Source organism: Leopardus geoffroyi, chromosome C3 (assembly GCF_018350155.1).
Source record: "Leopardus geoffroyi isolate Oge1 chromosome C3, O.geoffroyi_Oge1_pat1.0, whole genome shotgun sequence".
NCBI classification, from domain to species: Eukaryota; Metazoa; Chordata; class Mammalia; order Carnivora; family Felidae; genus Leopardus; species Leopardus geoffroyi.
In genome coordinates, this window is record NC_059338.1 from 73,903,894 (window position 1) to 73,918,165 (window position 14,272).

At 53.3% G+C, this 14,272-nt stretch overlaps 1 protein-coding gene across 6 annotated transcripts in view; it reads left to right on the forward strand.

Moving 5' to 3' along the window:
- TRAPPC9 (trafficking protein particle complex subunit 9) overlaps nt 1-14,272 on the forward strand; it is a 573,855-nt gene that overhangs the window by 158,604 nt on the left and 400,979 nt on the right. For 5 of the 6 annotated variants that reach the window (XM_045453562.1, XM_045453564.1, XM_045453565.1 and 2 more), the window contains one exon: nt 4,234-4,386. The exons of the other annotated variant lie outside the window; for it this stretch is intronic. In XM_045453562.1, coding sequence (XP_045309518.1) covers nt 4,234-4,386 — 153 coding nt within the window. The remainder of the gene's footprint in view (nt 1-4,233; nt 4,387-14,272) is intronic. 6 annotated transcript variants of the gene reach the window in all.

Genomic DNA, 14,272 nt, shown 5'->3' on the forward strand with positions numbered 1-14,272 from the left:
GAGCGGCGCGGGCTGGGGCGGGTTTAGACGCAAGAGTCCGTCGTTAACATGTGCGTCCGCGTGTGTGTCTGTTTGTGAAAGTGTAATATATTACTTCATTGTAGAAAGTCCAGGAAATGAAAAGCTTGAAGTTACCTGTCGTCCCAGTCCTCAGAGAGCACCAACGTTAGCTTACAGGTTTGCTTTCTTCTTTTTTTCCATGCGAACATTTTTATGCAGGGAAATCAAAGCATACATTCGCTCCTGTAATCTGCTTTTCTCGTGTCGCTTTCTTCCCATCTGTTTTAAGTCTAAATCTGAAACGTCTTGGAATACATTTGTCCGTTCCACATCGAACGCTTCCTGAGTGCCCCCCCGCATGCCCGGCGCTGTTCCTCCTGAGTGGGAAGGATGTTGATGGCACCTGACACCGCTGTGCTCTTGCTGAGTGCCAAGCACAGGGCTGGAAACTCCATGCACAGCTCCGTGGAGGGGCGCTGGGGTGGTCCAGCAGCACTGGCTGACATGGAGGGCTGTGTTTAAGGCAGACCTTGTTCTCATTGCTTTATTTCATTAGCTCATTTCTTCTCCATGACAACCCATTTTATAGACGAGCACACTGAGGCACGTGGAAGTTTGGTGGCTTACCCAAGGATACGCAGCTAGAGCCAGGAGTTGAAGCAGGGGTTGACCCTGGCATTCTTAACCAGCATGGTGCCCTGCTTCTCAAGGGAGCGGAGAGCCTCAAGGCAAGGTCTGGCCCGTCTTCCAGTTGTTGACTGGTTGGTGGAAGAGTGAGCTGCTTGACGCGGGGGGTGATCTAACGGAGGTGGGCACTTGGAACCCAGAGGAGCCGAGTGGGACGGGAAAGTATTGCAGGAAAGGAGTCTTCGAGTCCGGTTGTGAGGGATGAGTGAGGTTTCAGGAGATCTCGGGGGAGGAGCAGTGTATGTGTGGATGTGTAACTAGGGCTTAGGGGGTGAGGCCAGGCCGCTCCTGCCAGGGCATGTCCGTGCCTTCGGGGCCTCATACTCTGGGTCAGCTGGAGTGTGCCGCAGAGCCCTCGCCCAGTTCCTGCCCGTGCCTGGGAAACCTCGGGCCCGATGGGACCTTCGGGCGGCGCGGCCTTTGCAGGGCCTCAGTATGTTGGCTCGTACTGGCGTTTCACACTAAGGTTGGTCAGTCCTGCTTGGCCGTTTAGAGAAGTCAGCGTGCCCCTGGGGCTTTGGGACCTGGCCTTCCAGCACATACAGCCGACGTGAGCTTCTGTCCTGGTTGCACGTAGCCCGGCATTATGATGCCCCTTCTGTTCCGAAATAGTTTACTGGGTTGGAAGGTAGAGACGTAGAGTATAGTAATCAGGCAAACTCGTATTTATAGAATGTGAGTTACTAGGTCGTTGAGAGCATTTGGGCCCTTTTACTGGTTTGGGAGCAGAGGCAGCAACTTCTCTGCAGTTGGGTGCTGGCGTGCTCAGGGAGCACACCCGGCGTGAGTTCTGGGGCTGCCGTTCAGACCAGGGGCCAGGTCAGCTGGGGAAACTCCATTGGTGTTTCCCAGAGGCGGCTGCCGCCCCGTGGCCACAGGCAGAGGAGTGACCAGCAAACGCGAAGGGTCTGTTGTGCGGGTGGCCATGCAGGGAGACACGGCAGGGCCGCTGGATGTCCTACACACGCAGGGCTGTGCCGGCACATACGTGACGAGCCCGGGCCAGCCACACGGGTTCCCGCTCCCTCTTTTTTCTTTTTTTTAATTTTTATTTTCGGGGTGGGGGGAAGAGATAGAGAGGGAGTAAGCGAGTGCCTGAGTACACGCCATTAGGGGAGGGGCAGAGAGAGAAAATGTTAAGCAGGCTCCATGCTCAGCGTGACCCTGGGATCGTGACCTGAGCTGAAATCAAGAGTTGGGTGCTCCAGCGACTGAGCCGCCCAGACGCCCCATCCCACCCTCTTTTTAACCTGCCTGACCTCTCCCTGCCTCCCAAGCCGTGTCTGCAGAGCAGTCTCTCCGGGGGTCGTATCTGTGGCGTGCGGGCACGTCCCCCACTGCCCCGCCTGTGGGGACTCTGCCCCATGTTATGGTTGGTCTTACGACTCGGGAGCCCTCGTACCTCCTACCCTTCCTCGGTCCTTCTGAACGAACGCGGTCGTTTGGACGGGGCCTTGGAACGCCCTGTGAGCCCGCGGAAGTGGCTGCCGTGCAGCTGGTGCACTGAGCACCTGTCGCGTGCCAGGTCTTGCTCTCACTAGCCGAATGACCTTGACCAAGCACGCCCGCCTTGGTTTGCAGCGGGGAGGATGGCTGTGGTGGGCATGGAGACGTAACCTGTGTGTGGAGCGTCTGACACCCCCGAGGCGTGCAGTGAGTGCTGCGTCGACAAGCAGATGCGGCCTCTGAGTGCCTTGTGTGGACACCACCCGACCTGCTCCTCTTTGTTAGCATCCGCTTCCAAGGGTCCGCTGAGAATAAATGTGGTCTGGGAGGTGCGATGTGGCCAGAGTGTGGCCGACTCGCTGGGGGGCGGGGGGGGGGGGGCGGGCCTTGACTGAGGGCACCAGGTGACCTGTGTTCGCAGCCTGGGTTGGCCTTGGGCTCTGCAGTCAGCGAGCCCTGCATGTCTGTTTTCTTCAGTGTGGGTCTCAGGCTCCCCGTCTTCTACTCACTTCCTGTTTGGGTGACTTCTGGGTCCCAAGAGCAGAACCTTATGTTTGTGCCTTGAGGTGCCTCCATGCAGGAAGTGAATGGATATGATGGCTCTGGAACCATTTGGATGCTCTGGGTTTCAACCAGGGACAAGTTACCTAATCTCTGTAAGTCCTGGCTGCCTTATTCTGACAGGACATTTCGCACCAATAAGTGGTTTCTAGAAGGGGAGACGGGAAGGTGGCCCAGAAGTGGGAAGGGCAGCAAGTCGCTTCTGCCTCTGGGACTGCAGGGTCTGTGGGAGGAGGGACAGGAGCAGAGCCAGGGGGCTGGGTCCTGAGGTGACAACCCCAGCAGGGCCTTCCTGGTGGACAGAGGAGGGGCCTGTTTTAATGATCTCCCATCACCTGGTCGGTGAGGAGAGGTTCCTGCCCTAGTGTTATGGGGACGGCCGAGCACATGACACCTGGGACGGGGCAGACGTAATGGCATTTTCTAGTTACACATACAGCCTGGATGAGGGGATAGCGTGTGCACATGGGGCCACGTGGGGCTGTGGGAGGTGGGGTCTGTGGTCACAAGGGGGCGGGCTCCGTTGGAGCCTGTGGGGGATATCGTTGACCTGTTTGAGTAAGGCCATGTGCTGGAGGGAGCTGAAACCCGCCACATAGCAGGGCGGTGGGACGCGGGGTGTGGGGGCGGCTGCTGGTGAGGCCGGTCCAAGCCCCTCCCCTCCCATTTCTACCAGATGCCGAGGTAGCGTGTGACTTTGGGCCTTGATTTTAGGCCTGAAGCAGGGGTCGTCTGGCAGGCGTGGGAGCCACAAAGTGACACGGCTGCTTCCAAATGGCACTAACGTCCCCTGCCCACCCCCCCCCCCCGCCTCCTTCCTGTCTCCCTTCCTCCCCCTCCGTGCATTGTAGCCCCAGTGTTTATAGTGCTTCACACACACTGCTTTGCTTAATCTCCAGAGCAGCCCTGTGATGTGGGAGTTGTCACCCCCTTGTCCACGCGAGGACACCTTGGCTTGATGGAGTCATTGCCCTCTATCTGTTCCAGTTAGTCAGAGATGGAGGCATCGGACCCGAGGCCACGTGACCTGACGTGCAGGGTCCGCAGGAGAGTGAGAGGACCCTCTGCAGGCCTGTGCCGGGCTTGGCACCCAGGCCCGTGCGTCCGGCTCTGACCTCTTGTTTCCTGCGAGGCTCTCCTACTGACTGTGCTTCTCCCACTCAACATGGATGTTTCTCCATAAGGTGATACAACCTGGATGGTCCTTGTTGTGGGGAAGCTCAGGTCAGCTCTCATTCCATGTACGAGAGCAGGGGTGCGCTGATGTGGTCAGAGAGAGGAGGCTGCGCAGCAGGGGCGCAGGTGAGCTGGCCCTGAGCTCAGCGCTCTGTGCCTCTTTGTGCCTCGCTCGCGGACACAGGTGATTGCCTTGCAACACCCACGGGTCTGGAGTTTTCTTAGTACTTTGATCTGTCACATTTTAAATGGTTTGCCTTCTCCTTTGCCTTTGGGAATGGATCAGAATTTTCTGGGGGGATTGGGAAGTCTCATGTTGCCTCAGCGACACCGTCATCACCACCACTGCCATTGTCATTGTAGAAAAACTGTATGGTGACTTCTTGAGCTGGAACCTGGAAGAAACCCTTGCCCAGTTTCCTCTGCAACCTGGGAAGGTGGCCACTTTCGTCGTCAACATCAAGGTGAAACTGGATTTCTCATGCCAGGAGAATCTCCTCCAAGACCTCAGTGACGGTGAGCCCCCCCTCCCCCAGCCCCCCCAGTTTTAACCAGAACGTCGTGGCCCCTCGGGCTTGCTGCTTACCCACTGTAACCTGCTTGCCATTCATTAGCTCGAGCTGCTCGCGACTTTTCCTGGCATTTAGTTGGCCCACTGAGTTACTGTATAGATTTGAAAGTCATAAGGGTACTTTTTAGTTAAATCATTTCTTAATTTCCCAGTCTTTACTGTTTTGTGCTCATTTGCCAGGAGGTCATCTCAAATTGGCGGAGCTACTGCATTTTTTTCAACTATAACTGCCGTGATCTAATTATCTGTGACGATAAAGTTCTCTGTCAGAGTCTGGTGATTTCTGTAAGGAGGTGGTGTCTGGAGAAAATGGGCATTAATACTTGTTGTGGCGTTAGGACTAGCTGGTGAGGAGTCGGATTTCCTAGATTCATTGTGTCCAGTTGTGAATGAACGTATGCGTTCATACGTTCGTTTGGAGGCATCGTGGTGCGTGTTCGTTAGCTCAGGCTGCTGTAACGAGATACCACAGACAGTGTCTCCGTAGAACAGAAATCGATTTCCCGCAGTTCTGCAGGCTGGGCGTCAGGGTGCCGGCACGGTGTCCCCTCCTCTTCTTACAAGGACACCAGCCCTATTGGGTTATGGTTTCACCCTCGTGGCCTCACTTAACCTTTATCGCCTCCTCACAGTCCGTATCCCCAAACACAGTCACATGTGGGGTCAGGGCTTCAGCACTTGAATTTTGGGGGCCATAGACATTCAGTTGAAGGGGATTGTTTGAGACGGCGGGTTCTGTCACTAGAACTTCCCATGTTGCTTTGGGCGAGTGACTCTGGCTTGTCTGTGCCTGAGTCTTCTAGTATAAGTGACCGTCTCTAGGGTCGGTGGGAGCATTTGCACTTCACTGGGAGCGTGGTCAGGGCTCAGCGGCCGTCGTTGTACTCTGTCCCCCATCACTCATTTAGAGCGTGACGCGGCACCTAACTGTCTCTGATTATGAAACAGGCACTGGAGTAGGCTCTCGGACCACAGAATGGGTGATGGTTGGTCGCCCGGAGAACAATGAGGATGATAGCAACTAAGAGCTAAGAGGTTTACACAAATGGACCACTTAATTCTCACAGCAGCCGTCTGAAATAGGCGCTCTTAATGCCTCCATTTTACAAGTGAGGACCTTAAGGCCCAGAGAAGTTGACTAAGTCTTCAAAGGTCACACAGCTAGGAAGTGACAGGGCTAGGTTGTGAACCCCGTCAGCTGGCTCCAGAGTGTGTCCTTGTAACCCTTCTGCGGCCCGTTGTTGCCCAGAGGGTCAGCCAGAAAAATAAATACGGAACCGGAGCGCCCTGTGACTCAGGGACATCGTGAGTCGGGATCTGTATCTGTATCTGGTCGGGACCAGTAGGGGCCCCCAGAGTTGATGGTGTGACTTGGGCCTTGACCAGGAAGTTTCTTCGATAAAGAAAAAGCATGGCCCCCAGGCCTTGCGAGGAATTGGTGGGTACAGAGGCCCAGAGGCCTGTCAGTTAGGAAGTGGGTTTTGCCTCCAGGGGCTAGATGTCTGTCTGTCTGTCTGCCTCTCTCTGTCTCTGAGAACGGGGCTCTCTTACCCAGCCGGTCTCTTCCAGCTGGACCTGGGTGCTTAGGAACGATGCTGTCCTGTTGAACCCGAGAGGTAGAGGTTAGTTAACGCTTCACGTTCCCATCATGGGGAATTCTCTTCTTCCCTCTTGTCCCTCCGAGGAGTCTCCAGCCATACTGGCCACCCGTCCCAGGAGCATTCCCAGCTGTCCTGCCTCAGGGCCTTTGTAGGGGCTCTGCTCTTACCCGAATTGCTTTCCCCCACAGTCTGCAAGAACCGCCCCGAGTTGTTCAGATCTCCATCCAGAAGCCTCCCCTGCAGAGAGGCCGCCCTGACCCCGTCAGTGGGACCAGCACCTCTTCCCTCGTCATTCTTGTTGCAGACAAGAAATTGCCTTTAGAGGAGAGGTTTCAGGGAGCAAGGACCCCATCCGTCCCGTATTCACCCTGTCTGGGCTGCAACGGAGAGAGAGCTGTTGCACAGGATGTAGTCAGGAAGAGTGATTCCTCCTCCTTCCTTACTGTGGGGGCTCTACCCTTATGACCTCCTCTCAATGTCATTACCTCTCAGGGGCCACACCTTGGAGCACTGTCACACCAGGGGCTAGGGTTTCAACATAGGGATTTGGGGAGGACATAAGCATTTAGTCCGTAATGCACTGCATGAAATTTGCTCTCCTGTACTCTGCGGTATTTGACCATAGCGAGGCTCCTCGTATAATACTAATATTGGATTAAAATTGTTTGTATGTTATTAATGCAGGTAGAAAAGCCAGTTTGCTGTTGGACACTTTACAAACTGTGAAAATGTCAAGTGGACCTAACATTATACCAGGCCTGAATATCAGATAAGATGGATTTTTTTCTGCTTGTAAACTGCTTGATAGCACCAGAGTGCCCTCCTCTGCAGGTAGACAGAGGGCTGCAGACAGAGGTTCTGACTTGTCTTTTTCCCAAGAAGGGAGTTTGGCCGAGTAAATGGTGCCTGACACCTGTCCAGGGAGTGCTTGATTAGATGCTGTCCCCGGGGCCTGTCTGGGCAGATAGACTTCCAGCCGAGCTACCTGGCTGTGGGCAGGGAAGGACAGGACACCGACTTGGCTGCCTGCCGAAGGGGACGCGCTCTCCCTGAGCGACACAACGGGGGGCCTCCGGGGGGCCCCGCCTGTCTTCGTTTTGGTGGCCGTGTGAGCTTATGTGCTCAGGCGCACATAGCTTGTTATGTTAGTGCGTTTCCACCTCTTGTTACGGAGCTCTGGAGCGCGGTCTCTGCAGCTCCGAGCTGAAAGTAAAGTTGTAATCTGAGATTTGTCGTCTGGGAATACGTCCTCCTGTCCTTTAAAATAAAACCGGATCAAAGAGAGCTAGGATAATGACCGCCGAGTTGTTTGTAAATGGGAGGCTGGCCTAATTTCCCATCAGTTAGCGATGGCACGTGGGTGACACGCAACGTGGTTGTTACGAACTAGATGCCCTCTCTGCTGATAACGGTGAACAGACGCTCTGGCTGGTCGTTTTCACGGCAGATTGTAGAATCTGAGGCACAGAATCTTAATGGCCACAACCAGGGCAAGTTTTATAGAGGAACAAAAGCTGGGCACCACGGCCCACAGAAGACCCTTCCAGAGTATACCCTCACGTGTAGTTCAGGCTAAGGGGTCAAGAACTTAAGAGACAAGACAAACGAACAAAAAAGAAACAAGAGACAACACCCCCCCCCCCCCCGCCCCACCCCAAGCTCTCACACACAGAGGACGGACACACCAGTGGTTGCCAGAGCGTCGGCGGGTGGGGGGACTGGTGAGCCAGGCGAATGGGTTTGGGAGTCACCGACCTGGATGAGCACTGGGTGACGGGTGGATGTGTTGAATCGCGGTACTGTGTACCTGGAGTTGACAGCTCCAGAGAGGCCACGTGTAGTCCTGCTTGGAGACACCCATAAACTCGGTGACGGTGGCCTCTTGGAACTGGGAAGTGACCCGCATGTGGCTCTCAGTCTGGCACTTTCAGAAGCCTTCATCTGGGAACCACTTGTGGACCCAATTTGCTTTTCCAGCATGGACTCAGATTAACTGTGGGTACCGAAATTAGATGCCATTTGAAGAATTTAGAGCAATAAATATAGCTATCATGCAAACCAGGAGACTGGATTCAATGTGCGTTGTGGACAGATGGAAGAGAATTAATATTTATTGAGCAATGTTAGAGGCTGCACAGAAGCCTGGATCAGCCACTTTGTTTGTACAATTTCTATTTAACCTTCCCAACAGCTCTGTAAAGTAGATGATCTTACAAAACAATTCCCATTTTGTAAAAACAGGTGGGGGGACTGTTCTAGATTAAAGGAGATTGAGGAGAAATCCAACAGTGAAATGCTGGATGCGATCCTAATCGTATCCTGGGTTGAATAAAAATGCTCCGAGGACATTTTTGGGACCTCTGTGTTCCAGACGGGGCACGGGAGCCACGGACACAGCCGAGCAGGCAAGGGGCTCACTCACGCTCTCCCTGTCCCCAAGGGAGAAGTCTTGGGCCGGGTTCTGGCCTCTCTTGGGGTTGGGCTGGCTGGGCTGCTGTGGGAGGGGGACGCGGCCCTCCTCGGTGTGTCCACTCTTGGGTTTCTTGGAGCCGACGCTCGCCGCTGGACTCCCAGACTCCCACAGGGGCTCTCTCGCACGTGGCTGATGGTCTAAATCAGTGTGCTTTGTGGGGAGGACCGTGGAAAACTGACTCCTCCGTGATGATGAGGCCACTCCCTGCAAAGTAGTTTTAAACTGCGTTAGTAATTATTTTGATGGAGATGATGTTGGTATTGGTGTTCTGAAACTGTGTGGAATAAAGTGAGTGATTAATTTTGTGACCATCTGATTCTAGCATCTGGTCTTGAACCAGGACTCTTGTACAGAAGAGAGGAGGTAACGGATGTAAGCTAGTAGAGATTAAGTAAGAGCCTTGTCGTCTAGGACTGGAATAAAAATGCCAATACGAAATTGTGAGGTATTTAAAAACCAGCCTGTCTGTCTGCCACGGCCTAGACACTGACCAGCCCTAGAGCAGGGAGCCTTCCTAATCCCCCCATCATGGTCTGGAAACCCTCCTCCTGACTCGGAAGCCAGGGTTCCTCGGAGAAGTGACCATTCCCGGTCTGGAGCTGGCAGTGTAGGAAGATGATCTTGGAACGTTGCGTGAAGGCTGTAGCAGGGACGCTGTCGGAGTGGGCTGGAGTCGTGTCAGGAGGGCCTGCCCGAAGGCACTGCCGCTGACAGTCTGAGGGTCACTGGGGATGACAGCTGTTCTGATCCCGTGTTCTTTGTGCTGCCAGAAAGCATCTTCCACCTTTGCAGATGACAGGGGACCAGTTCGTTATTTTGTACACGGTCAGTAATGAGTCTTTATTCTGCTTTTCTGTACACGTGCACCGTCGGACAAGCCAGCAGTTGATGAGGGGTCTCCCTTTACCCACATGTTCCAGCTAACGGTTGAGAAGGGATGATGGAATTGAAGTACCTTCATTTTGCAGTCCCTAGTAGGTGAGCGGACCAAGACAGCGAGCAGCCACGTCACAGAATAAGAGACAGCAGGACGTTATGGTCCCCCTGGGGGCAGAATACACACCTCCCGAAAATCACACCTGGGACAGGTCAGCCCTCTAGATCCAGCTATCAGTTTACAGGAACTCGGACGACAGAAAAACCTGTTCAGCGACACCAGTCCAGGCTGTAGGGTCAACTCTACAGCCCAACGACCTGGTTCTTACTTAACAGGTAGAGCATAAGGGGAAACAGGGATGAAGTCGGGGACAGCTTGCACAGCGGGGTGAAGGTGTCAGTGCCACTCAGCGTCACACTGAAAGATGATTAAAATGGTAACTTTGACTTATGTGTATTTCATTCCCCACCCCCCAAAGGGATCAAAGGTCTTCCTGTAGTTAAACTTGGCTAGCTTAAACTTAAATCAGAGTAAATTTAAACAACATATTAGAAAATACACACCACAACTAAGCCCAAGCGCCCACGGCTGCATGCTTGGGTAGTAGGACAGTTAAGAAAAGCACGGAGATGACTCCAGTGAAGTCGGGGCAGGGCTGGCTCAGGGGAGGGAGGACACTCTGATGGGATGAGGCAAATCCAGGCCTGCCGGGGGCCTGGCCACACCCCATTTCTTGAGCCGTGCAGTGACTCCAGTAGACCTTGGTTACAGCAGTATACATTTACTTCACGCAGCTTTTATGATAAAATGTTTTTAAACCAACAAAAACATTAGAAACAGATTCATAAGTTATCAGACCAGGTCGAAAAACTATTTTTTGCCAAGGAGTTTTTTCATCAAGGTGTTGTCTTGAAGAGCAAGTAAGGCCAGCTGCACGTGCCTTTCTCCGGGGGGACATTTGAGCACAACGAACTTTGAGCGACATTGACCGGTTAGTGCTTTGATTTCACTGGGGCTGATGCTCTGGATGAAAACCGTCTTCCGGGGCTGCTGCTTTTTGACAGTGAATGGAAGCATCCCCTGCTTTTGGTTTCCTTTCTGATCAATTAATTTGGGTGTCTCTCTCTGTACACTTTTTTGGCTCTCAGTTTTTTTTAGGAGAAATGTGATCTTTGCTGACACTTTCTGTTGGACGTGATAACTGACTGTGGCATCTCCATTTGACTGTGGGCCCTGGAGATGCTCAGCATCCCAGACCAGGGGAGACAAGATGGTATCCGGTCTAGTAGTTTGTTTCGCCCCTGGGGAACCCGAGTCCCAGGAGGTGGACCAATGTGTTCAAGGCTCGACGTAATAGCACCAGGGTCCCCGCTCACTTCAGGCTTTGTTGTGTTGTTGTGTGCTCCTTCCCTCCTTAGGTAACAAACGGGATATTTCCAGGCGTGTGCGTTTGGTGGCAGTAGAGACATGGGCATGGCTGTTGTGGTGCTGTGGACAATTGGAGCCTAGGAAACTTTCGTAGCGGGCATGTGACACTAGTACGTTTAGCCGAAGTCAGACTCTCAACCGAATGAGCCTCCCAGGTGCCTCTGACACCAGTACATTTAGATGTCTTAGCACTCTTGGCGGGGTGGCGGGAGGGAGAGGGCGATGCCAGACCCTGTCCTTCAGATTATCCGTTGTTCTTGCATCTTGAGAAGATGCTGCTTGAACCAGCTGCCTTTGCTGAACAGCCTTCATTCAGTCTCTTGCACTTGGACGCTGCGGGGAGAGGGTGCTTGTCTGCATCAGGGAGTCCTTCCCCCGTCATTCAGAGACCTGGGATGGGCCTATGCCTTGTCGTCTGCTGCCCGTGTGCTGCATTCCTGGTCTTCTGACCTGCGCCTGCATGCCTTCTCTCGGCACATGGCTTCTTTTCACAGAGGCCGCTGGGCAGGGCTCTCTGCTTCCTTCTCGCGTCTGGAGTACGTGTATATTTCCATCTGTTTGATCCTGGAGGAAGAGGTCTCTCCTTTAATCAGAGGCAAATTCTTTGACATGTGTTCAAGGATCCTCTCTCTTTGGGCCTTTAAATTTGACCACTTTTTTTTTTTTAAGTTTTTATTTATTTAATTTGAGAGAGAGAGCACGAGAGGCAGGGAGGGACAACGAGAGAGAGGGGGGGACAGAGAATCCCAAACAGTGTGGAGCCTGACGCAGGCTCAAACCCACGGACCGTGGGATCATGACCTGAGCCCAAACCAAGAGTCAGATGCTTAACCGACTGAGCCACCTAGTGCCCCCTGACCAATGGGTTTTTAGGTCGCAGTCTATGGACAGCATGCACCAGAGCCTGCTTGATAACATGCAGATTCCTCGGCCTGCCAGCCCTTCTCAATCCATCTCTGAGGGCACTGGGCTGGGCTCTGTGTTTCCGACAGGGTCCCCTGGGGACTCCTCTGTATACCAAGGCTGGAGCAGTGATGTACCAGTCCCTCAATAATTATGCTCAATCTTTATCTTAAAATTGATATAACACAGAACAAACCCTTTCAAGCATGGGTGTCTCTCTAGCTGCTACTTTTCTCTTCCCTTCCTCGTCCCTGTCCTCCCCAGGCCAGGATCCCACTCATCAGCCCCCTGAGGTCTGGGTGCCCCTTTGTCCTCCAGACTCACCCACACTGGCTTCTCTCTGTTTGGCTGTATTCTAGCTAATGACATTCCTAAGTTGGCCCTTTGCCCCCTTTTTATGTCATACTGTCCTAAATGATTTTAATAGCGCTGTGCTGAGGCTCCAAAATCTTTATTTCTGCTCCTGAATTGCATGGCTATAGTTGTAGCTGGCTTCCTGACACGGTCACGTGGCAGTGCCCATGGTTCACGTGCGTCCCCATAAACTCCGATACACTGCAGCTCCCTGCACTCCTGCTCCTCGTCCTTTGCTCCCTCTGTGGACGAGAGTCGTCACTGTGCACCCAGAAGCAGCTGCTCTGTCACTGCTAAAGCTCCATCCGTTCACATCCCGCTTTGCCTGCGAACCTTATAACATCCCATGAACTCTCCTCCCTGCCCCCGGCCTTGCCTTCTTGAATCCGTCTTCTGTTATGTTTTCGATTTTTCTCAAAAACCAATGTGCTCTGGCTTTGGCGTGTAAGGCCCTGTGTGATCTGGGCCCAGCCCCGCCCCACCCCCCTGGGCCTCATTTTTGCAGTCGCTCTCTTGCATTTCACACTGCAGTCGTTTGAAACGCTGTATTGAGCGGCTGCCTTTTCCTCCACCTGGAGTGCCCGTCAGCCTTTGCCTGCGAACCCCAGCTTTGCTCACCTCCTTTCTGAAGGCCTCTCCTGGCCTGGGTGTTACCTTGGCAGCTTTGAATGCTCTCAGTCTCTCCCACACTGTTCCTGAACCCAGCACCGGGGCCGGCTCAGAGAAGATTCCCAGCAAATAGTTATCGGAAGAGCAAATTGTGAAGCTGCCTCGAGTGTTCCTGACCCTGAAGTCGGGGAAGGGAGAGCTGCGTGGGGGGATGATCAGGTGTTGATTTGTGGATGTAGGGCCCTTGAGAGAGGGCCCTGTGGGGCTTTATTGGGAGATCCTGGAGAACCATGGAGAGCTTTTCAGAAGGTTGCTGTGATGGAGACTGTTTTGAGATGGTGAGTGAGTGGATTCACCTGGGTGTGGTGGATGACAGGTACAGTGGTTCAAGGGTAAGTCTCGTCGGTGTGAAGCAGGCGGAGCCTGGTTGGCTGGGGAGGAGGGCCTCTTGCAGGAAGGGGATTCAAAAGGCCCTCGCTGGCCTCTTTCCCCGAAAGACCCCGTGTGTTTGCAGCACAGACTTTAGTAGCTGGTCGAGCAGTGTGGTGAGTTCCTGTTAGAGTTTATTCTGTTCCCTGTGGAAGAATGCATTTCTTCCTGCCTGAAGTGCCTCATGCTTATTATGCTTAAGACAGGCTCTGCCTATGGGAAAATGGGGCACTTTCCATTCTTTGTCCTGAGTTGGAGACTTGTGTAAAAAAAAACAACAACCCATTTTTACATTTGACGTTTCATTATATTTTGCTTCTTCACAATTCAATGATAACGGATCCTTGAACTTCTGGAGGCCAGGCATTGATGTTGAGAGCAGGCGTGGTGCAGACACTCCCATCTGGTCCACTACCCCAGCGTTGCCCTCTGAAATTGGGGCGCTGGTCAGTATCCTTGTCCCGGTCTGCTGTTCTGTCTGAAAAGAAATAGGAATTTTTGCAAATCTCAGTCTTATTTTTTCAATCAAAGGTGGTTGGAATCTTGCTGCCATAATATGTTTACAATTACGTAATACGTTTACAATTTCTATGTGCCTAGGCTTTCACAGACCTGATTTTATGAGGGTGGCCAAGGAATTTATTGAATCGTGGTTTTTTTTCTGAGGCTAGTGAGTATCGGGGATGAGAGGAGAAGGAACACTGAACGCGTGCCGTGTTCTGGGCATGTTACTGAGGCACCTCCTGTTGGTTCTCTCGAATTTGTCGCCGTAACCCTGGGAGGCGGTGCTCCTGTCCCCCTGGCTGCGCTTTGTCTGGCACCCGCCTGGGCTTGGTGCCCGCGGCTCCGTGGCATCTCTGTGTCGGCACCGATTCCCAGCTGCTGCAGCCGTGTCTTCACGGTCGGTCTTCGTCGCGACCCCCATCTTAAGGGCAGGGCCAGCGTCTTGTGTGTCTTGTGATTCTGGCTCCTGTCTCCACACCTGGAGCTGTTTGTCAGCTTCTTTTGCGGCGTCTCCCTGGTCCCCTTCCCCGCTGCACACGGATTTCCTTAGGGCTCCATCCAAGGCCGTCTTGTACTTGTCGAGTTCGTTGTCTCTTGAAACCTTCCACTTGGCTTGCATGGCTTCCGTAACCATCCCACCCAGGCCAGACTTC